Genomic DNA, 25,767 nt, shown 5'->3' with positions numbered 1-25,767 from the left:
TCGACTGATCCTTTGGCTAGCTTCGGCCGCCGGAGCCCTTTGGTTTAGTCGACCCGAACCTGGGGTGACCTGGGGACGCTGAACTGTCATTAAACAATGACAACTGGGCAGAGTCGGCAGATGCTGATTGGTTGCCATGCACAGCTGCTCCAGGTTTGGTCTGCACCAGTTTTGATAAATTTGATCATGTCTGCCCTGTTTTGTGAGCTCCAGGGAGCTGCACATGTAATGGGTGCTTGAAGAAAGGTATGTATATTGTGATGATGGGAGACCTGAGCACTACTATGAACTATGAACTACAAATATTACTACCAAGACATTGCTGACCATTAAAGGAGAACTATGAGGTGAGTGCTTTTCACTCACCTCATAGTTCTAGCCGACCAGTGACAATGAGCCTGTCACAGGTCGGCTCAGTAGATCGGGAAGTGAGAGAACACATACCGGCGTTCACTCACTTCTCGATCCTGTCACAGCTCTCTGCCGTGACAGGGGAGTGGCTGGATTCCCCCTCCCCGCTCCGATCTGCCAGCGCTGACGGGCGGAGCGGACAGGGGAGGGGGCAGGTACAGCTGGCTCTGCCTCTTGATAGGGAGAGCCAGCTGTCACTCACACAGCTGGGCGGATCCAGACATGATTGTTGGGATCCACTTCAGCTGCGGCCTCTCAGTATACTGCGAGCTGTAGCTCACGGTATACTGTGGCGTCTCAGTATACCGCGAGCTGTAGCTCGCGGTATACTTAGCTTAGGGTGACGGGAGGACTTTGTGTCCTCCCGTTACCCTAAGGAGAACTATGGGGAAAAGCCCTAACCCCATAGTTCTCCTTTAACATCACCGAGGGAACAGACATGTTTTGATGGTAGTGGGCTGTGGCTACACTGCTGATCCGTAACTTCCCCATGGGAACAAAAAATTTGGGTTTCAGTCTGCACAAACAGACATAAAGATGTGCTTTTATTGCACAACCTGGCCATACATCAGAACGGGACCAATTCCTACATTCACTAAGGCCTGGTTCACACATGGATGAAGATTTTTATTTTTTTTTACATCTTAAAGATAGGTTGTCCTTAGAGTAAACCTGTACTTCGTTTTAAACTTTTATAAGTATAAGTTCTGACTAAGAGCACAACCCACAATATACCACTTCTGTACCGCTCTGATTTGATTTGATTTTGGTCATCGGGTCTGGAATTTTCCTTACTTCAAAGCTTTACTGACCATAAGCCATGACTGCCCAATAACTGCCCAATTACTGACCAATAACTGTGCCATGACTGCCCAATGAAGCAGTCTCATCAAACAGCTAAATGGCCATTTGGCAGGACTTGTCCAAACATATTTCCTGGCTAATAAAGGTAATAGCAGTGATCTTTTGGTGTCTTCTCTTAGGCCACAATGAACAGTACAGCATGCACATTAAAGTGTGTTGCAGTGCCACATCATAGGTTGACATGTGTTGCATCAGCACAAAAAGTTAAGTCCAGTTTTTAGTGTGACAGCGTCAAAATGAATGGACTGCTTTAACATCATGCACATTAATGCGTGCCATAACAAGTGTTAATGGCTAGTGCACCACAAATGTGCAAAGTGACTCAAAGGCCAAATTTCCACATGGCAATTATAAAAGGCACTAAAGGTTCATTTAACTAGTAAAATAAATTCTCCAGAAGAAAAAGCTGATCAGGATGTCCCATCATCCACTGTATAGAGTCAGACTAACAATAGTAGTGTAATTTGTTTTCTTGATACAGGGATAGAGTTTTGAAGCTAGTTAAAGTGGCCGTATACTTAAGAGAAGATTTTCTGTTTTATAGAGATTTTCTTGGAAAGTTATTTGTGGCTAAGCAGTATTCTCAAATATCTCCTTAGTCCATAGCCCTCAATCTTTTTTTCTTGGTATGGATAAGTACACTTTTAGTGTAACAATCCCGCGAGTGTTAAAATCAACAACTGTGACCTCCCTATCTGTGGAAATAGAGCTGCTGTCACACTAGGCATGGATAATGGTGTTTTGTGATTCACAGCTTTCAGTGCAGGTAAAGAGCTCTACTGTGGGCAGTTTCAGTGTTACACTATTACATATTTATTGCACCACAAAGAACATCTGAAGGCTAATTAGCAATAATGAAAAAAGAGTACACTTTCCTATTTCCTTCACTGATATCTATAAGATATATTATGTGGGTCAGCGGGGACAAATGCACCAAAGGTCCCATGTGCAAAATAATTTTGAGCCTGCCTTCAACTGCTGCTCAAGTGCAAACAGACAGATGTATAATAATACAATGTTCTAGATACAGAAACCAACTAACACTATTGTTAGTGACAACTGACTATTGTAACTCCCTCCTCATTGGCCTTCCACTACACAGGATATTCCCCCTTCAGTCTATCATGAATGCAGCTGCCAGACTCATCCACTTGACCAACCGCTCAGTGTCTGCATCCCCCCTCTGCCAATCCCTGCACTGGCTTCCACTCGCCCAGAGGATAAAATTCAAAATATTAACAGTCACTTATAAAGCCATCCACAACTCTGCCCCCTGGATATATCTCAGACCCTGTCTCAAAATATCACCCTAACCGTCCACTCCGCTCTTCCCTAGACCTCCCGCTTTCCAGCTCCCAAGTCAACTCGTCCCATACTCGCCTCCAGGAATTCTCTAGAGTCTCTCCCATCCTCTGGAACTCTTTACCCCAACCTGTCCGTCTATCTCCCACCCTCCTCATGTATCATTTCCCCCTCCTCTTTCAGATTGTAAGCCCTCAGGGGCAGGGCCCTCCTTACCATCCTGTCTTGAATTGTATTGTAATTGTAATGTCTTCCTTACATTGTAAAGCGCTGCGCAAACTGTTGGCGCTATATAAATACTATGTAATAATAATAATAACACAAACAGAGGTAAATAGTTAAATTAGATACATCCATTAACCACCACCACCACCACCAAACTTGGCTTCTCCATTTTTACACAAATGGCCTTTATGTAAAAAATGGAGAAGCCAAGCTTGAATAGAGGTGCCACATGCAAGGCTGTTTTAACACCTGGTTGTGACTACGAGATTATGTGGATTGGAGCAACATTCATTATTTGCGTGCAGATGGCAGGGGCAGTGGGGTTGGCTTTATTTTTTTTAATGTTTATGTATTTTATTATTTTGTACTTTATCACTTTTCACTTAACTTTATTGCTATCACACAGGAGCTAACGATCCCCTAATTGATAGCATTTGGAGGTGACAGGTTCTCTTTAAGGAGACAGTTGTGGTCTATTAGACTCCAGATGTCTCCCTCCAATACAGGTGATCACGTGCAGGAATGGTATGGCAATGGAATGGCACATTGGCAGGCTGGTACAAGTGATTTGGGTGGCTGTACAGCTGCCTTGATCACTGGTAATTAATTATTTTTCAGCAGGTAACTGGTAATTGCCTGCTGAAAAAAATGATACCAGGATCATGGCTGCAGCATATGCCCTGAAGTGGTTAAAGCATACCAGCATGTAATTGCAAAAGCAGCTTAGTGAGGCAGAAAAAAGAGCATAAAAAAATTAGGCCCAGAGATCCAATGTGTTGGGGTAATGAACTCCTTTCTTAAGGTGGACCTTGATTGCTGAAACCTATAATATAATCTATGTATGCAAAGTACCGCGTTGTGCTGTCTCCTTCTATTTACATTATGGATTGTCATTGGGGGAAGTGGGCAGTTCCCCTTATTTAGGGCTTCAACACCCCCAAGTCTTCTCTTCTTTGCTTTTATTGCTTAACATTTGAGGTATGCAGGATACTATTTTTTTTAATTTAATATATTTTTATTTCAAAAAGCAAGTTTATACAAATCTTAAAAATACTGGCATACAACATTACTTTTATCTCATAAATGACATAGCTATGTATCTCTCCATATAAATTTCTTCTACTTTACTTTACAATTGTCATAACTATATTCAAGCATTTGGCATTGCCAGTCTCTTATCCTCCATTTCTTCTCTTATACACTCTTCCCACATTTCTTCTACTAACCCATCATGTTCCAGAGAAGGAGGGGGGAATATGATCACCAGGTGAATCCATATAACCCCTTCAAAATTGATGATCCTGCCAAATCCTAAGACCCACTTACCCTCTTTAGCCTTCCTTTATAAATCCCTCCCACCCAGCTAAGTGCTCTCTCCTATATGTGTGTTCTAATAAAAATATGATGTTTCCCCTTTATCCCCTGTCCCTCCCCCCTACCTTCCTACTAACCTGTGATTAGAAAAACCTAGATATGTGTTCTGTATCTAAATCCCCTCTATAATACATTTGCCTCAATAACTGCAAATTTCAAAATTTAGGGTACTTTTTTTGTTATATAGTAAAAAATTAAAAACCCCAGTGCTGATTAAATACCACCAAAAGAAAGCTCTATCTTTCCCCCAAAAATGGTATGAAATTCATTTCAGTACAGCGTTGCATGACGAAATAAACATCAGTCAAAGTACCGCAGCGCTGAATACTGAAAAATGGCCTTGCCAGGAAGGGGGTGAAACACTATGGTCTTTAAGTGGTTAAATACCCCACCTAGTCCTAAGACCAGCTTGTCCTTTTATCTTCTTTTATACATAATTCTCTCCCTAGAGTGTATTGTCTCCTATTATAGGTGTTCTACTTAGTGTGTTATTTCCCCTTTATACCCTTTTAACCCCCCTTAAACCATTTATCTCACCTGGATTTATATAATTATCCTCCCTCTTCCTCCCTCATACTATCCGCATACATCTCTTTCCTTCCAAACATACAGGTCAAATGCTTATAGGAACTAATAAAAAAAAATTATAAAAAGGAGAAATCAATAGATTACTAATTTATTTATACCTCTCTGGTGTTTATCTACATATTAGTTTACAACCATCGCAAGACTAAGGTCTTGCGATGGTTGTAAAGTGTATGGCCACCTTTATGGTTCCTTTGGCTTTTAGGGGACTTCACCTCTATGCCCCATCCTTTCCTCTCTTTCTTTCATTACCAATTTCATGAATGTCTCTGTCTGTTTGAATAACTCCCATTTCTCCCATATATTCTCATGTTTATCTAACTCCTCGGCATCCCTTGCACTCAGTTCCTCCATATATCTAATTTCTTCTAATATAAACTCCCAGTTCTCTAGTGAAGGTGGGGTCACTGATTTCCAACTCTGTGTTATGTTAACTCTGGCTGCAGCCAGTACAAATCTCAAAACATCTGTCTTTATCTTTTTTATGGGGCCAGGAATTAATGATAATAGTGCAATAGAGGGATCGTTCTCCAGGTTTAAAGTCCCTATGGAACGATATACTTCAAATATGGACTCCCAGTATACCTGCAATCTAGGGCAACTCCACCAGATATGCAAGTATGTTCCCTCCTCGATACCACATCTCCAACATCTGTCTGACCCTCCGGGATTTATGTGTTTGATACCTTCTGGGCATCTATACCATCTAGACAATATTTTAAAGTTTTTTTCCTGGTGAAAAGATGATTTGACGGCACTATGTGTCATAGTGAATATTTTTGCCCACTCCTCTGTAATCTCCCTCCTCAGATCCTGCTCCCATCTCTTCATATACTTTGTATGACCTTTAGCTTCCTCCTCTCTCAATAGACCATAAACCAGTGATAGAGCATGTTCAATTTTGTTTTTTTTAATCAATCACAAAGGGTACCCTTGCCTATAAAGTATCTCATGGTTAATATTCAGTCGGGATCAGGCACCTTGACGTTAAATAAAAATGATATTTAAAGGAAATAGAAGAAGCATTCTGAATGTCTAAGGGGGTTATTCACAAAGCTACCGAAGGATCTAGCCGTAGCTTCGGCTGATCCTTCGGCTAGCTTCGGCCCCAGGACCCCTTCGGTTCAGGGCTGCTGTACAGGCTATTCACTATAGCCCGGCCCGTACAGCCCCCGAAGTTGGCCGAGGGGGCTCAGTTGAGCCAAAGGCATATGCTTCGGCTCGACTGAGCCTAGGGGAAATTTTAAGCTGGCCGAACGGCTGACCATTGGCCGGCCGACAGCCTGCTTCTGACAGCTGGGCGGAGCCAGCCGTCATCTCACGGCTGGCCCCGGCCACTTGCAGAGAGATCAGCATCCCTGGTTACCAGGTAACCAGGGATGCCGTTCTATCATTACACTGAGAACGAGGTGGAGCTGCTGTAAAATCACAGCGCCTCCGACGGGTTCTCAGTGTGTAATGCTATATGGGCAATCCCTGGTTACCAGGTAACCAGGGACGCCCATCTGTCATTACACTGAGAACCCGGCGGGGCCGCTGTGATATCACAGCGGCCCCGCCGGGTTCTCAGTGTTATTACGTCGAGAGCCCATGTGTGATTACGACGAGAGCTTAGGAGAGTCGGCAGTGATATGAAGGCCGACTCTGCTAAGCTCTCATCTTAATGACAGAACAGCATCTGCTGGTTACTAGGTAACCAGCAGACTCTGTTCTGTCATTAGGATGAGAGCTTAGCAGAGTCAGCTTTCATATCCCCGCTTGCTCAGACAAGCTGTCATTCTAATGACAGCTGGTCCCGGACCCGGCCAATAGAAAACAGTTGGGCAGAGCTAGCTGTCACTGCTAGCTCCGCCCAATCGTTTTCTATTTTTTAAACAAAACTTTTTTTTACTGTTTTTCTATTCTGCTCGGTACCACCAGAGGTACCGAGCAGAATAGCCGAGCCAAATGCCGCATCTATGAGAATAGGCCGAACAGCAGCGAATAGCCTGCCGGAGGTTCGGCTCAGCCGATCCAGATGTTGGATCGGCTGAGTCGAACTCCTTCTGCACTATGGGTCGGCCGAACATTCTGAGCATGTTTGGCCAACCTGAAGCCACCCGATGTACGGCTGATTTCAGCCGATATACGGCTGAAATCAGCCTACAAGCCTGAAGTGAATAGCCGAACAGTGTTCGGCTCACTTCACTTCGGGTCGGTTGTTCACTCGGCTGCCTATGGCAGCTTTGTGAATAACCCGCTAAGTGTTTGGCAGACAGGTAGTGAATGAGGTGCTAATTGCCTAACATGGCTTGAATTGTACAAGCAGGAATATAGTTAAAGAATTATGAAGAATGCCTCCTGCTTCTCACATGCCCTACAGGTAAGCAGTGTCCAGGTCTATGTGACAGCAGAAGGGGGTTCCTGCACGTCTAATTCACAGATAGTATAAGTCCCTTTGATGCTCAAAGATAACGCGTCAAAACTCACAACAAAAGAATTCCTATTCATTTCTATGGCCCCTGTTCACACCTGAGAGTTTAGCAGCCAGCTGTAAAAACTTGGAATGCTGGAAAGGGTGCTTGAGCTTATTTCAGGCAGATCCAGTACATTTGTGGTCCATAGATTTCAATGGAAAAAGCCTTTGCGCTTTGTGCGCGTTCTTGTGCAAAAAGAATGCACATTTTTAAGGCGCATATACATTGTGGAAGACCTCCTGCAAAGCACACTGGGAAACAAAATAGATGATTCATGTCTGTCAAATGTTGATTCTGAGGCACATATTAGGCTAATACAGGCACAGCCATGCCTGTATGACCTGCGGAATCCCCTTTACAAATAGAGGAAGGAGGAGGCAGTCTTGGATCAATATTGCTTGCAGATTTGGCCAGAATGGGAATCTTTCCCTCCATTCCTGAAGGACAGCAAAGGTAAAACATGTGCATGTGACATGTATCTAAAGTTTGTTGTTATACTGTTGTAGATTATGTTTCTGCTTGCTTGTTTGGCTATTTTAGGTCTGTGCAGGTGCAGATCTCCATGTGTTGTGGAACTACAAATCCACGTATGCAGCTACCTCTGGGTGTTATGCCTGTTTCTTTTCTGTACAGACTTTCATGCATCACAGGACTTGTAGTTCCACAGCTGCTGAAAGGCTGATGTTGTTAACCCCTTGGCTAATGTGTAGGAGTTAAGAAAATATTGTCATTAGGATTCTGCATATGCATAGCTGTCCATAGTGCAACCAAGCATGCCCTGGATGAGTACATATCTACAGTCTTGTCTACTCTCTCTTGGTGATAACAACAAACAGGAACAGGAATTGTGTCATGGACGGGACGTCTTTTCATTGGACAACGCTCAATACACCCATATGCGGAAACACATCCAAAACGTGCATCTATTTAGGGGGAAAACGCGTGTTAATTGCACAGAAACGCTGATGCCTACTTGTGAATGGAGCCTAAATGAGCACCAAAAGCTCAGAGGGCCCTTGTGCAGCTGTACAGTCTGCAAAAGTGGTATGTCAGCTCTTGATGGGGGCCTCTGAAATGACGTTGAGCCTGCATTTCAGGTTTCCAAATTCTAACTGGCAGCATACCATTCATTTAACCAGTTGCAGACTTTGGGCATGCAATGTACACCTAAAAACTTCATCAAAGTACGCAAGGGGTATTCTGTATATCCTGTCCCTTTCCCTCTGCTGCCATCCCCTCAATGCTTTTGCCAGAAAATTCCTGCTATCAAAATGAGAGTTGGGATTTGCCAGTGAGAACATTGTGAAGAGCTGGCGAAGATTCTAGCCTTCCCTCATTCTAAGTATTAAACTGTGTTTTTTGCTGTTGTGTCCCTGTTGGGTCAACAGTTCCTGTTGTGATTTTTTTAGAATTCCCTTTCTGTCCTGTTAACAGCATAGTTGCCAGGATGGAAAGGCAGGGGAGACTCCATAGTGGTTGCACAAAAACCTGACAAAGATTGTAACCAGATACAAAACTACACAAAACAAAGCTTTGGCTGGAGTTGTCTGAAGAGACTCTTAAAAAAGCCTATTTGTAAGTGCTATGTGTGATGTCATGTTACACATGCTCTGTGATATGCCTTTAAATATTATTTTCTTTATCTGCCTCTGGTATTGTCTCCATCCTGCCCCATAGTTAGCCCTCGTTCACACCTGAGCGTTTTGTAGCGCGTTCTACGCTCAACGAACGCTCTACAAAACGCTCAAAAATATAAATCCCATTGTAGTCAATGGTCTCGTTCCCACCTTGGCGTATTTCCGCCCGTCCCTAACGCGCTACAAAACGGCCCACGCCTGAAAAGGTACAGGTACTACTTTGGGCCGTTTTGTTGCACGTTTCCATTGGGATACAGCCAAGTAGCCTTCGGAAACGCGCGACGGTCACGCAACTTTTTTTACCACGAAGCGCGAGAGACACGCATATGCAATACGCCTAGGTGTGAACGAGACCTAAATCTTTCCTCTGTGGCCTAACCCCCATTAACTTTCCCCATTTCAAATTGCAAAAGCCAATAGCAGACTGGCTATTGCACCCGCCCACTAAGCAGAGGAGCAATACTAAGAGACAACTTTCTCTATCAGGTCCGCTCCTCTGCTCAGTTACTGGTGTTTCAATCGCCAGTCTGCTATTGGCTATTTCAAATGAAAATAGCCAATAGCAGTCTGGATATTGTCCCAGCTGCTTACATCCATCTATCGCCTGTGGAAGCTAGCTGGCAGGACAATGGGGCCGCACGGGGTGACAACCTGCCTCGGGACACCCCGGGGGGAGAATGGGCAAGTGGCTGGTCTTGCCTAGGGTGCAAAATAGTCTAGCACCGGCCCTGCTCTTAATCTGCTGCCACAATCTGCTTGGTCCCAGGACCTAAAAAATGTCTGTGCATGGTAAGGGTAAGTGTGCTACCCCTAAAGTTAGAAACTAATAGTACACCTATTGAACGGACAAGAACACTAAACTTCGGAAATGCAAACTTTGACAAGCTGCGTCAGCTAGTATAAGACACCAAATGGGACAACTTATTTCTCACACTGAACACTGATGAGAAGTGGGACTGTTTTAAGCATAAGCATACAGTACATACAGCTATTACCAAGTGCATACCATTGGGGAACAAAAATAAAAGATCAAAAACTAAGCCTGATTGGTTAACTAAAAGAGTAAAACAACATAACAAGGACAAGAGCGTGGCATTTAAAAAATATAAGATGGAGGGGACGGCAATGGCATTCCAGAAGTACAAGGAATGTAATAAAAGATGTAAACATGAAATTCAGGCAGCTAAAATAGACTGTGAAAAGCATATTGCCACAGTCGGTAAGAGGAACCCAAAAAAATTCTACCAATATATAAACCGTAAAAAGGTAAGAAGAGAGCAGACAGGCCCAATAAAGGATGAAAACGGGAGATCAGTCACAAACAACAGGGAGAGGGCCAAGGTGTTGAATTCTTTTTTCTCCTCAGTATACACTCAGGAAAAAGACGGGTTTAATGAATATAAGAATTCGAGTGGCTCATTGCAAAATATACCACAGTGGTTGACGGAAGCCGGGGTTCAACTCACTCCCCCTGCGGATATAGGATGAGTCGTGCTCCAGCAGTGGATGAGTCGTGCTCCAGCAGTTTTTCAAGTCTATGTTTATACCCAGGAGTCAGGACACAGACAGACCCCGATCTCCGCCGACTGACTGTTCACACAGGCCTTGCCTTTGACCCCCAGCACAGTGAGTCAGACTCCGAGACTGTGGGAGGAGCCTGCTGCCTGCGTGAGGAGTGACACTACAGGCGGCGCGGCCGCACATACGCACGGGCGGCCATGGAGAGAGTCCGAGTCTGACCGGACCGCAGCAACAGAGACCCGCCAAATCCCGCAGTGGCATAATAACCGGGGGGGCTCCGTCCGGCGCCCCCCCTCAGCTTAACGCCCGGAGCAGACACACCGGCCGCCCCCCCGGGTTGTTACGCCACTGAGCGAGACCATTATTCTGTGTGGATTTCTGAAGTGTTCCATTCTCTGAGGGGTCTAAATTGTAATTGTGGATTCCAGTGGTGAATCTGCTAGTGGATTCACTATATCTTTGTAGGTTAAAAACTGAGCTATCAATCTTCAATTGCTGTGCCTGGGCAGTTGATAGACCTCTCCCCTGGGATCCCATATAGCAGGGAAAAATCAGACACTGACCCATACCCCACACATTTTGTCCTTCTATTAAAGTATTACTATAATAGAAATGGTATACTAATAACAATATAGTAGCGTTATATAAAGTATTAAAAAGCAATTTAAGTGAATCCAGTCAGTAAGCAGCTAATGCTTTCCAGCAACTGTGCTAAAGTCAGAAGGTTAATTTAAAAGAAATCTGTAATGAAAAAAACTTGGAGGAAGCCACTGACTTCTCCTTTTGAAAATGCTAATTGTTTGTCTGTCATGCTGACCATTTTGCTTCAGTACTTTGCGTTAATAGAATAAAGTGACTCTTTGAAGCCTAAATTAAAGAAGAACTCCAGGAAAACTTTGTCTTAACTCTTGCAGTGGGGCTACACCCCACACTGTAAGGGTTAAGTGCTCGTCTTTGTCTAGGTGCTTAAATAACAGTTATACCCAAAGCTCTGAGCCAGCCAGCTATCAAAGCGCTCCCTCCAGCCTCTGTCCTCCTAGGTTGCAGTCTCATGAAGGGTCCCTATAGCAATGTTTGGGATCGTTCATGTCGGCGGATCCGTGCGGTCAAATCCACGTGGCCGAACCGCACCATTGTGAACGGGGCCTCAAAGGAGAATTATGAGGTGAGTGATTTTCACTCAGCCTCATAATCTGAGCTGACCTGTGACAATGAGACTGTCACAGGTCGGCTCAGTAGATCGGAAGTGAGGGAACACATACCGTCGCTCGCTCACTTCTCCATCTATCCCTGCTGTGAGCCGTGACTGTCACTCACGGCTTCGTGCAGGGATTACCCCCCGCCCCTGTTTGATCCTCCAGCGCTGACTGGCGGAACGGACGGGGGAGGGGTCGGGCACAGCTGGCTTTGCCTCTGGATAGGCAGAGCCAGCTGTCAATCCCGCAGCTGGGTGGATCTCGACAGCAATGTCGGCATCCGTTCCAGCTGCGGCGTCTCAGTATACTGCGAGCTGTATACTGAGCTTTTGGTCACGGGAGAACGCTAGTTTGTGTTCTCCGTGACCCTTAGGAGAACTATGGGGAAAAGCCCTGACCCCATAGTTCTCCTTTAAGGTTGGTTAAGGTGCTTATTTCTTGCAGTCATTTTTATGCATTTAGGCAATCAAAGAGAAGAAAATAGATTTAAGAAAAAAGATTGGTTTCACACTAGCGGTAATGCATGTTAAAATGCATGTTTGAAGGTGTGTTACTGCAACGCACACACTTGCGTTAAATGTTTTAAGGCTTCATTCACACCAGGCTATTATGCGCGGCTGGGGATTCCAGCAGCAAGAACCTAAGGATACTTGCAGCAGTAACCCCAGGTGTGCCCATACAGATGCCAGCAGCAGTCGGCATGTAATCGTACATGGAACGATTACCTGTGGTCCGGGATATATAGATTGTCTCGGGAATAGATAATTGTCCCTGGACGCAGGCATATGTACATTAAAAATTTACCTGCGGTTCAGGATAGATGATTGTCCCTGGACGCAGGCAGTTGTACATGGAACTAGACATGTAAGCCAGCAAAAAAATAGTTTAGTGTAGATTTGTTTCGTTTTGAATATTTCGTTATTTTGTTTTTTGGGATTCAGGATCAATTCGTATCACCAGTTTGATTCGTGTGTATCCAAATTTCGTAATTCTGATAAGTTAAATGATCATTATGAACTAAAATTTGTTGCAGAAAAGTGACATTACATGTTTACTTTGTTTCTTTTTAATTTCTGACACCACACACAAAAAACAACAGCCCCCCCCCCCCATTCATACCAGACCCTTTTGGGAATGTTATGGGGGACCCCTGACGTTAAAAAAAAACCCAGCACGCGGTTCCCCGGCAATCCATTCAGGGGACCCCCTGGAAAAGCACCTTGTCCCGATGGGGACAAGGGCCTCTTCCCCACAACCCTGACCCACTGGTTGTAGAGGTCTGTGGGCAGAGGGGCTCATCTGCATCTGGGTACCTCCTTTCATAAAGGGGGCACCCAGATACAAAGGGTACCCCTACTCATTCGATAAAGGGTTAAATAAAATCTAAATAAACACACAACACCTTAGAAAAAATTTGATGGAACAAAAAACAGAACACAAATTTTTGATACTTCCTTTATTTAAAATAAATGTAAAAAGTCCCATAAAGTCATTCCAGCCTTGTCCAACAATTGAACCCCCCCCCCCCAAAAAAAAAACACAACTCAACGATGCAATTTTTACATTAGGCAGTGGGCAGAAATAAACACATTTAAAATTGAAATAGCCAATAGCAGGCTGACTAATGCTCCGCCCACTGCCTGATGTCCGCCACAGAGGAGCGGACCTGAGAGAGAACTTTCCTCTGCAGGAGCAATAGCCATTTTGTTATTGGCTATTTTAAATTGCAAAAGTCAATAACAGAATGGCTTTTGCTCCACCCACTGCCTTTTGTCAATCAGAGCAGAGAAGCGGAACTGAAAGAAAACTTTCTCTCTCAGGTCCACTCCTCTGGGACTGACAGAAGGCAGGGGGTGGAGCAATAGCCAGCTTGCTATTGCACTTTAAAATAGCCAATAGCAGAATGGCTGCCTCCCACTGCCTTCTGTCAGTCCCAGAGAAGCGAACCTGAGAGAGAAAGTTATCTCTCAGGACCTTTCCTCTGTGACTGACACCAGGCAGTGGGCAGAGCATTAGCCAGCCTGCTATTGGGTATATCAATTTTAAATAGCCAATAGCAGGCTTTTTTTTATTTGTGTGCACTGCCCGATGTAAACATAGCATCAGGGAGTTCTTTCTGGTTTTTTTTCAGTTGTTGGCTGACGTTGGAATGACTTCTTGGGACATTTTTAAAATGTATTTTAAATATATGAATTATCAAAAATTAGTTTTTTGTTCAATTAAAGGAATTTTTGCTAAGGTGTGGTGTGTTTATTTACATTTTATTTATCTCTTTAGTGAATGAGTAGGGGTAAAAGTACCCCTTACTCATTAACAAAGTGGAGGGCGTGGCATCTGGGTGACCCCTTTATGAAAGGGGTCACCCAGATGCAGATGAGCCCCCCTGCACACAGACCTCCACAACCACCAGGTCAGGGTTGTGGGTAAGAGGCCCTGGTTCCCCCCCCGGAAAAAGCACCCTCCAATAATATCATTTGGATTCATTCAGATTCGTTATTTCTATTGTTCGGAAATTTGGATGCATCCGAATGTACGAATTTACAGAAATTAACAAAAGAAACAAAACAAATTGCCCATTTCTACATTGAACACCTGCAGTTCGGGATAGATGATCGTCCCTGGACGCAGACATTTGTACAAGGAATGATTACCTGCGGTTCAGGATAGATAATTATCCCTGGACGCAGGCAGACATACATGGAATTATTACATGCAGTTCAGTATAGATGGTTGTCCCTGGATGCACTCTGTCATACATGGCATGATTATCTGTGGTTCAGGATAGATGGTTGTCCCTGGATGCACTCTGTCATACATGGCATGATTATCTGTGGTTCAGGATAGATGGTTGTCCCTGGATGCACTCTGTCATACATGGCATGATTATCTGTGGTTCAGGATAGATGATTGTCCCTGGATGCACTCTGTCATACATGGAATGATTACAGGCGGTTCGGTATAGATCCTTAGTTCTCAACTGGTGGGTCGTGACCCAAAAGTGGGCCGTGACCCCATGTTCAGTGGGTCATAACCCCATGTTCAGTGGGTCGCCACATGCCTTCCACTTTTCTAGGGGGGTTATTCACGAAAGAGCCGAAGGATCCAGCCATAGCTTCGTCTGATCCTGTGTCTCTCCTCGGCCGCCGGAGCCCTTTGGTTCAATTGAACCGAAGGGCTTCTGTAGGGTTATTTACTTTAGCTAGCTGTCACTGTTAGCTCCGCCCAATCGTTTTTTCTCATTAAAATATCTTTATTTTTTTCATTTTCCAATTTATTTACATTTAAACATATTTTTTTAATTCTTTTTTTAAAACTCTTCTCACTTATTTGCTATTCTGCTCGGTACCTCAGAGGTACAGAGCAGAATAGCCGAGCCGAATGCTGCTATGTAAATAGGGGTGAACGGCAGCGAGCGAGCTGCCGGAGCTTCGGCTCAGCCGATTCAGATGTAGGATCAGCTGAGTCGAAGTCCCTCTGCACTTCGGCTCAGCCGAAACCAAAGGCAGCCAATATACGGCTGATTGCAGCCGATGTACAGCTGAAATCAGCCATACTGAGCCGGAGTGAATAGCCGAACATTGTACAGCTCTGTTCACTTCAGTTGGGCTATTCACTCGGCTGCCTTCGGCAGCTGAGTGAATAACCCTGTAAGTGACAGACTCCTCAGCCTCCCCCTAGCGCAGCACCGTCAGTTCTCATGCCCAGCAGCCATTCAAAATATGTTGCCTGACCCTGTATATCAGCTTGAGGTGGGGATGGCATGCCAAAGTATGGCCATAAGGGAGCTCCGTCTATATGTGCATTGCTTACAGCTCCTAAATGTGCCCTGTAGAGGTGCCTTGACTGACTTCACATTCTGGCTCCCAGCATCTCTACAGGGCGTGCAAGGCAGCTGTACAAGCAATGCACATATGGAGGGAGTTTCGTCACAGCACAGCAGCACACACTTGATCCCAAGCTGAGGATCCACTCCAGTTCTCATAAGGAAGGGAAACTGGGTGGGCCTTAAAAAATGTTTTTACATTGTTTGGAGGGGAGTGTGTATGTGTGTGCGAGAATTTCTTAGTGTGTGAGATTGTGTCTGTGGTTGTGTGGTTGTGTTTCTGTCAGTGTTTTTGAGGGTCCGTTCACACTAGTACAGCGTGTTAATTGCACAGTCCCAATGAGATTAATGCACTTTACCACACAATTGCACCTACTGCACGTTCTGGTGTGGAAGGTGTGTTGCGTTGCCATGAATTTGAATGACACCCCAAACACATCTCCCGCACACAGTCCGATCGTCTGCACCCAAACGTAATCCAATGCCATGCATCCCATTGCAGTGCGACTTGGGCCACAACCAAATGACCAAGGACAAATGTGGGTCCTGAGGTTACACAGGTTGAGAACCACTGGTATAGATGTTTGTCACTGGATGCACTCTGTCATACATGGAACGATTACCTGTGGTTCGGGATAGATGATTGTCCCTGGATGCACTCTGTCCTATATGGAATGATTACCTGCGTTTCGGTATAGATGATTGTCCTTGGATGCACTCTGTCATATGTGGAATGATTACCTGCGGTTCGAGATAGATGATTGTCCCTGGATGCACTCTGTCCTATATGGAATGATTACCTGCGTTTCGGTATAGATGATTGTCCTTGGATGCACTCTGTCATATGTGGAATGATTACCTGCGGTTCGAGATAGATGATTGTCCCTGGATGCAAGCAGTTGTACATGGAATGATTACCTGCGGTTCAGGATAGATGATGGTTCCTGGATGCAAGCAGTTGTACATGGAATGATTACCAGCGGTCCGGGATAGATGATGGTCCCTGGATGCAAGCAGTTGTACATGGAATGATTACCTGCGGTTCAGGATAGATGATGGTTCCTGGATGCAAGCAGTTGTACATGGAATGATTACCAGCGGTTCGGGGATAGATGATTGTCCCTGGACACAGACAGAATGCATTCAGGGACAATCATCTATCTTGAAGCATAGGTAATCATTCCATGTATGGTTACATGCGTACTGTCGCTGACAGATGCGGCTGCTGTCAGCCTGTCATTAACTTGAACGGGCTCAGTGACGGCATCTGTACAGACCCAGCTGGGATTCCTGCTACAAGAATCTGCCGCAGCCAAAGCTCTGTGTGAATGGGGCCCAAGGTTTGCTTACTGCAGCATACAAAAATGTGCAGGTATATAGTATGTACATTGCAGTGCATTGCTATTTGTTCTGATTGGTACCTAATATATACATATGTGATAATAAAAAAAAAATTAACCTGCAAAATGCCACAGCACAAAGATGTGAATACTTTATGCCTTGTGGTGTGCTACATTGTCAAAAATAGTGAAGGTAGGTCATTTTTTTCATCTGACATCAGCCAACACTGGGGATTTTAGTGCTGGCTGTGAAGGAGGAAGGAGTGTCAGCGGAGTGCTAGAAAGGTTAGTAATATTGGGTCGGGAGACCCCTTTGCAAAGGCTTTGCCTTGAATGGGCAAGGTGTCTCTTTAAAAATCGGTAACTTTAATGCTCATAAACTCTTTAATTTGTTCCTAGATGTTTATATTTAAGTTTATGTATCTGAAATCATAATTACAGTGGAACTCTAACCTCCCATTAAAAAACATGTATTTTGGAATTCAGAGCAGATTTGCCACATGGATGTTGTCTGTGCCTGCATGCATTAATGACTCCGCTTTCAACATTGTCACTGCTGATTCATAACATAGTTCTATAGCTTGCCAATCAGCACCTGGCTACTAGTCCAGCCCACTGCCTTGGTTGCAAAAAAAAATTCAAGCCCCATTCACTTCGCAAAGTGTGCGTCTTTACCGCCGATGCCGCTCATCAGTCCATTCAATCAATGGGCTGCCACATGCGCAACAAATGCGGCAAAGTAGCTCATGCAGCAATTCTAGCTGCAACCGTCTCACTTTTTCCCATGCGTTTGTGTGCATTTTCTTCCCGCACAGCCATGCTCGGGGAAAAAGTGCACATTTTACTGGCCTCGTTTCGCGTGCCATTAACAAGTAATGACACCGCAAGTGCGTTGCACCTTTTTACAGTGTTGCATGAATGTGTTATTGCAAGATAGCAACTGGATCTTACTACATGAGCCTTTAGTTGTACTTTAAGGATGCTGTAATCACTCACACCCTTGACTACTTAACACTAAAGCATTTTAATGTTGTCATTAAAGCTGAACTCCAGGCACAAAAACTTTGAGTCAAATGCCTCAATAGCCGCAAAGAATATAAATCCATTTAGTATGCATCAAATCCTTTTGCAAACCCAGATACTACCTTGTAAAAGTACTGCTGACATCATCACTGGTTTGCACATAGCAGATAGCAGAGCCCTGGCATAGACCTAGCAGGTCCACCCACTATGCAAGGAGAAAGAGCAGCAGTGACTGGTCTCATTGCAGGAAGCTCCTGCACAAAGGCATGGATTCGCAAAGGATTACTGCAAAGATCTGGAAGAAAGACACAAATCACACCAAGATTCAAATAAGAACACACATGTCTCTTGTATTTAGACAATATTTGCTTATCCTACAGTTCAGCTTTACAGGAGAACTATGAGGTGAGTGATTTACACTCATCCTCATAGTTAGAGACGACCGGTGACAATGAAACTGTCACACGTCAGCTCTATTGATCAGGACGTAAACTAACATACTGTCGCTCACTTCCCGATCATCTCCTTGCAGAGAGTGCTAACTGTCAATCACCGCTCCCCGCAGGGATTCCCCCCGCCCCTCTCCGATCCTCCAACGCTGACTCTAGAAACGGATGGGGGAGGGGACGGGCAGAGCTGGCTCTGCCTCTAGATAGGCAGAGCCCGCTATCAATCAACCTGGAGGATGTTAGTATATGTCCCCCCATGACCCTAAAGAGAACTATGGGATAAAAAGGTTACCCCATATTTCTCTTTTAAGGTTTGTAAACCAGTTATGTGACCGGGGTGGAGTATGGCTGCAGGTAAATGTAATTTCCACTGATGTCAATGGCAACTCCTAATGCTAGGTATAGAGACCAACAAAGCTGCTCCTTCCAGAGCCAGACAGAGGACGTTCACTTGCTGAACAAGATTGCAGGAGATGGAAATGTTGTGCATCACAACTACAGTACTGCTCATCTAAGGGTGACAATGCCAGTGGGCAGTAAGTGTTGTCACCCTCCTAAAGGAAGTGCCATTGGCTAATAGAGGAACTAGGGTTTACTTTTTTACTTAATTGCTGTAAAAAGATAGAAAATTATATGCTTTGGGCAGGGCCATCCCTATAATGAGGCAGCCTGAGCATCTCTTTGGGTCATGTGGGGGAACGTCAGGCAGAGCTCTGCTGCATAATGTTTTCCATGTGTCTGCCGCCCCCTTTCCGGCCAGAGCATCCTAGGTTGCTAAGAGACGGGCGTGAAGATGTGTAAGGGCCATACACATCTTCCCGCCCAGCTCTTAGCAAACTTGGATGCTCTGTCCAGTGTTCCGCCCAGATCCTGGCAAGTAGTAATGTCAGTGAGCTGGGAGGGGCGCTAGAGCCAGTGCCAGAACTGGGGTGAGATGATACACCTCCCCCCTTTAGTGTGCACCACCAGCACCCCCCAGCACCCCCCCCAACATACACCACCAGCACTGCCCCCCCCTTAGGGAGCAAGACGGCTAGGGACCTAGGGACACCCCACCCCTGGCTTTGGGTGTTTAAAAGTAAAAGAGTTTTTCAGTATAATTAAAATTGAATAAACATGCAGACTTCACTTAAAACTGGAATTGTGATTTCTTTCCTTATTTTATGCATCTATCACTTTGATATTGTTTTGTCCCAACATATTACATTATCCTATTCCAAATTATGATAGGGGCATTGCAATTCCTCTTCTAGAGGGGCTGTAAAAATCCTTCAGCTAGTTGCCCCTATTGTCAGCTCTACCACTTCTACAATTTCAGTGACATTCGAATGGTCATAGCATACCCCCTAACCCCAGTTAAAATATTTAGAAAATACTCTTCTTGTCTTATGGTAAACACACCCTTGATCTCTAGGTTTTTGCATGGTGTTCCTGCACATATAGGGGCTAATGGAAGCCTTTGCATAAGGAAGAGCAACTGTGGAAGCTCTACATTTTCATATGTGAGGAAACCATGGTAGGGAGATCATAAAAAATGTCAATACCAGGAGCTGATGTAGCAAACTAATTTCCTGCGTGACGGGAACCAGTTAGCACACATTGAAGTATTTACACCGTCATAACAACAAGTCCTTACTAACCTCTATAGCTGCAGGCTCAGTGGTGCAATTGTTCCTCAGAGTTCACAAAAGAAGCACTGAAGTTGTCGAAGTCGTTCTCTAAGCAGCTCCAGTCACCCTTCTAACCGGAAGAGCCGCTGCTCTGTGTTTACATTAGAAGGCTGAAAATCTGCCAAGTAACTGCTGGGAGGAGGAACCAGAGCTGCTGAGAGAAGTACTTCCACTGGGAATTTTGAGGATGTATTGCTCCTCGGTGCTTGCAGCTACAGAAGACGTTGAGGGCTTGTTTTAAAGAGTATTTATTGCTTGTTAAGAATATGAAAAACAATTGAATGTCCATAGTCTGGCCACATGTACACTTGAAAACAACTATAGGGTAGTTTGTTTGCTGTAGGTGTATTAATAAGCTAACAAGTCTGATTTCAATGAGAAGATGAAAAATAATATGGAAAAGAAGGAATTCTTCCTCCAGCTGACGCTTGAATTAGAACTTGCACAGTCAACACCCTTTACACAATTCAGTTATTGTCTGCCCACCACATTGTTAAATTTGTTTTGCTGCAAATACTGCAGGAAGGACAGGTTAACTTTTACTTCACCATGCAGCCAGCTATTGCAAGACGAAGAACATAACTTCAGAAGTTTGAACCTCGTGGCATGTTGCAATACTTTTAACAGAGAGCTCTTAGTCAACTGTAGGAAATGCTCCAGCCACAAGTACTAGTCTTTGCTAAAATGCTGTTTTGTATGTGTAGGTTAAAGCAATCAATATCATTTTATAAATCCCTGCCCATTTCCTTCTTGCCACTGTGTATATGGTGGTGAGAGCTGAATTTCTATAGGTAGAAATTCAATTATTTTTCCTAACTTTTAAAAAAGATGTAAACATACATTTAAATTGTACACATTTAACACATTTGTGGCAATTATATAGTAGGGGCAGCCATTTTGTGACCAAAATATCATCGAAAATGTAGCCTAAATGTTTACTGGGAGAAATGTATGATGTCACTGAAACATTAAACTTGACATTTCTAGAACCATCTTCAGTTAAATACTGTTTTTTAGTGGTATCCTTTTAACAAAATCTTCGTTAACACACAAAGTGGCTGCCCTGACCAAAATGGTACACCACTTTTGTTTATGACCTGTTTAAACCATCATTATGAATTATAATAGCATGTTTTGGAAAGGTGTAAAACAAGATGAGAAAAAGAATGTTTCACACACTCATTGACACAAATAAAATATGAAAAATGCTTTATTATGAATGTAAAATGTTTGCACAAAATGAAATGTTTTTTTGCATGACCAAAAATGTCAAAATAAGTATTTCATGAGTCATGACAGTTCTTACCCCATCGTATGGTCTTCAAAAGATGCTTGCATGTTAATCAGGACTCACTAAAAACTTTACAAACAAGTCTCCATCGGTATAAATGGATATAAAGATGTGTCTGCAAAAGCAGACTAAATCTTATGTCAGTGTATTTCAGAACGTCTCCTTGATTACACTGTAATTATGACGTTTTTGCTGGTGTGTACTCCCCAAAAGTCTCTGTTTTGTCCAAAACAATATCAACTTTAAGGCAATCTATGAAAGTGCGGCAAGTTTATTAAAAGATGACACATCAAGTCAGTTGATTAGTCAGGATCCAAAAACCTGACAATGTTTGATGGACCTTCATCCGTCTTAGAAGTAAAAGATTTCTCAAGTAATATATTCCAGATAATCCACTGTGAAAAGGCTAGGTCTAGAACACATCTTGGCAAGTATTATTGTCCATAGGAATCAGTTTTTTTTCGCAGTTGGATATACATTTATCTCTAAGGGCAGCTGAATTTTACTGCATAGGGACTTCCTTGGGCTGAATATTCATAAACCTACAGTAGGAGTATTTACCATAGGCATCTATATTGTTTATTAATGAATTGCCTAGTACTAAATGTCTGGGAGCAGTGTGTGCAGGATTAAAAAGTAAAACAATTACTTATTTAAGGAAAATTATTTTAAAGGGAACATGTTATGTATGATCTAAATCTTTAGACCTATTAGTGTATATTTTAGCACTGATCGAGGCACTTTTACACTTAAGCAGTTATTAAAAAGTTTGGGCTTAAACATGGCGATGGGATTATTATCTGATGTATAACCACAAAAGTCATGTAAACTGTTGCAAATCCTTAATGATATCCATAAGCACTTTATAAATAATGGGATGCCTGCAGCTACATTTTAATAGCACTATATATTCTACTATGTACTACTCATATATTCTGTTATATAAACAATATTGGGTGGAGAGTAAGGAAAAAAAAACTGAAAATGATATGCACATCTGTAGCAGCGGTACTGACATCCTTAGACATGACAATCTGATCTTGATAAAGACTGAGAATAAGTAAATTCAGGCAATTCTTATATCCTTGACCTCTAACCAAAATTGTTATGTGGGGTGTTCCTAAAAGCTGCAGAGAAAAATAGTTAATTAATAACATTTGTAGGCCTTGTCGCTGCTTAGGTTAGTCATATTCTGCTTATTCAGTCCTTAAGTAGATAGTTAAGGATGTTAGTAGCTTCAAATGTATTTTTGTAGTGTATTGCTGTCAAGACCACTTTCTTCTACTCTAAACAATTTATCTCCCCTATGAAAGTAAATGTAAAAATGTTTTTTTTTTCTTCGTATAAAGTGGACAGTATGGCGTAATGACCTGTGATGAAAGAAATGTGCTGTAAATATGCTCACCACACCGCTCACAGATGCCATGAAAGATGAAATTGAAAATTTAATGACATTCATCTTGTTTGACTTTGGTTTCAAGTAATGGCAAATTCTGGGAGCTCACCTCATTGGAAGCAATGGAGAAGTTAGGATCTGGAACCAGTATCCCCGGGGAGGAGGAGCTAGCTGTGACATGAGGTGGCCTCATAAACATAAACTCACTAATATCTGAGACTGGGGAGAAACATGTTCTGACCCTTCGATTAGATGGGATATTTCCAGCACAATCCACTCGGACACCTATTATAGTGTTACAAAGGCTTGGGTGAAGCTGAAAAGTTCCATGCAGCTTAGATCCTGCCACCACTGCTTTCTTTTGACTTTGTCGGCAACAAAGGGGGAAATTCTTGTTTTCGCACTTGTGAATTTTAATTCCAAGGGCTGCCAAACCAATTAATGAGATGACAGAAATGACAATTAAACAAACAATCAAGTACAAAGTAAGACTAGAGATATTCCTTTTTTTAGAGTGGTCCTTAACACCTTGTGACACCTCTAGGTCTTTGTCTTCTAGGGTCATCATTACTGTAACTGAAGTGGATAAGCAGGGTTCTCCAGAATCTTTTACCAACAAAAGAATCTCATGTAGAGTAGGATCAATGTCTTGAATAGCACGTTTAGTTTTTATTTCACCAGTTCTCATCACAATACTGAAGAGGGTGGGATCCGTTGCTTCAAGTAAATTGTAGGAAAGCCAAGCATTTCGACCTGAGTCATGGTCTACAGCAGATATTTTGCTTACCATAACATTTGGACCAGTGGAACGTGGGATCTTACACTGGGCAACTGAATTAGCTCCGACTACAGGAAAGACAACCACTGGAGAATTATCATTTTGATCAAGAACAAAAACATGCACAACAGTCTTATTTTTAAGAGGCGGGGTGCCAGCGTCAGAAACTTCTATTTGGAACTGGAAATAGTTGATCCTTTCATAATCCAAAGGAAATTTTAGGTAGACCTGTCCATTTTCAGAGTTGATGTATATATGAGATGTGCTACCATAGTCATCTTTCGGATTTTGTAAGATGGAATAAGAAAGCCGTGAATTTTGATCCAAATCTGGGTCTGTAGCTGAAACAGTACAAAGTAACTCACCAGCTTTATTATTCTCCTCCACGAAGACCTCATAAACTGGTTCAACAAACTGGGGAGTGTTGTCATTCACATCAGAAACTACAACTGATATGACTTTTACTGTAGAAAGGGGGGGATTACCCATATCCTTTGCAGTTATAGTTATATGGTATTCAGAAACACTTTCACGGTCCAAATGATCACTTGTTATTAATGAAAACTGGTGCTCAAAGTCTTCCCTCACAGTGAATGGAAGGTTTTTATCAACTTGGCATTGCACCCTTCCGTTATCACCATGATCTTTGTCTTTTATAGTTATGACAGCAACTACTGTCCCAGGTGGTGAGTCCTCTGGAACTGAGCTAGAAAATGCACTTATAGTCATCTCAGGAGTATTGTCATTTACATCAATAATATGGACAATTACACTGCAATGTTCTTCCATAATAGGACTTCCCTTATCTCTAGCTTCAATGTCAATCTCATACACTGAAATCTCTTCAAAATCCAAATTTCCAAGTACACGTATTTCACCTATCTCTGAATTAAGCTGAAAAATATTGCTTAAGGCATCAGAATTGTGACTGCTAAAAAAGTATTCAATCTCTCCATTAGGCCCTTCATCTAGGTCTGTTGCATTAAGTTTAATGACTAAAGAGTTTTTGGGGGCGTTTTCTTTCAGCTGGACATTATAAGAAGGCTGATCGAATGCTGGGTGATTATCATTAGCATCCAGGACAATGATAGTGATCTGCATGGTGCTTGACCTACATGGAACTCCACCATCTTCTGCTTTCAGTACTAGGTGGTGGACAGCTGTCTGTTCTCTATCTAGAGCCTTTTCTAAAACTAACTCTGGAAATTTACTACCATCAGCCCGCTTTTTCACAATCAGAGCAAAATTTTCACTGGGGCTGAGATGGTATTCCTGCAAAGCATTAGAGCCTATATCTGGGTCTTGTGCATTTGGAATAAGAAACCTAGCACCAGGGGATGCCAACTCATTTATTTTTAAAGTCAGCTCTTCACTCTGGAATCGAGGGGAATTATCATTAATGTCTAATATTTCCACCTCAATCCTGTATACTTCCACTGGATTCTCTATAGCAAATTTCAGATTTAATATACATGAAACACTCTGTCCACAAAGCAGCTCTCGATCTATTCTGTCATTCACCAATATGGCTCCATTGTTTACATTTACAGAGAAATATTGGGAATCAGAATCGGAAAGTACCTGGAGATTAGCAGCTACTAGTTTGGCCACATCTGTTCCAAGATCCTTAGCGATATTCCCAACAATTTCTCCCCTGTTCAGCTCCTCGGGGATAGAGTACCGGAACTGTGCATATGTAAGGTTTACAAGCAGCCACAAAGGAAAGAGATGCAGTAATCCTACATGCAAAACACGGTAACCTGCTGGATGAATCATTGCAAAAATGCCTGGTATGTCCCTTTTTCCCCTTCAGCACATCTTGATCACCGAGCGGTTAATCCTTAAGGAAAAAAGAAGGATGCAATCGACGTTGTTTTGTCATTTCTTTTTCCATCAGGCAGAGAGACTACGGTAAAATCTAGCTGGCAACAGAAAGGAAACGAAGGAGGAGCGAGTACATAGCAGCCATTGAATTGTATGCAGCACTGCATTGGCTCAAGATATGTTTTAGTGTATCCAATCACCAGCCAGAAAAATATGCTCCCTGTATTAAAATAAGTTACCGTCGTTTAAGAGGAACAAATTTAAATTTCAACGCTACCTGTTCTCATTGTGTCGCTGAATAAGCAAGACAATTAAAAAATATGACATTTATGTTGGACTATTCCATACTGTAACTCCTTACTTGCCAAAATAAATGCAACACTTCCCTGAATCCCTAGGAGTTTATTGAACAGCTAGCATTGATCTAAGACAATCTGTGATCTATATCAAATAGAGCTACTCCAATAAATTAGTCTATAACTATATTCCATGGACAAAGGGACAACAGTTACAGCCAAACGGTGACAAATGACAAGAATCTGAGCTGGAATGTGGGTTTTCATCATTTACAATTTGTTTTGGAAACAGAAGAAAACATTACT

At 43.0% G+C, this 25,767-nt stretch overlaps 1 protein-coding gene across 1 annotated transcript in view; it reads right to left on the bottom strand.

Annotated features, from left to right (window-relative positions):
• The window catches only part of LOC108785741 (protocadherin gamma-C5-like), a gene marked incomplete at its 3' end in the record, with an annotated part of 47,867 nt that extends 22,577 nt beyond the window's left edge, over nucleotides 1-25,290 (bottom strand). Inside the window, exon 1 of the mRNA XM_018554873.1 lies at nucleotides 22,673-25,290. Coding sequence (XP_018410375.1) covers nucleotides 22,673-25,117 — 2,445 coding nt within the window. The remainder of the gene's footprint in view (nucleotides 1-22,672) is intronic.
• Nucleotides 25,291-25,767: the final 477 nt, after the last annotated feature.

Source organism: Nanorana parkeri, unplaced genomic scaffold (assembly GCF_000935625.1).
Source record: "Nanorana parkeri isolate BGI_ZX_2015 unplaced genomic scaffold, ASM93562v1 scaffold176, whole genome shotgun sequence".
NCBI lineage: Eukaryota > Metazoa > Chordata > Amphibia > Anura > Dicroglossidae > Nanorana > Nanorana parkeri.
The sequence above is the reverse complement of the archived record's forward strand: the minus strand, read 5'-3'. Positions and strand labels throughout refer to the sequence as shown.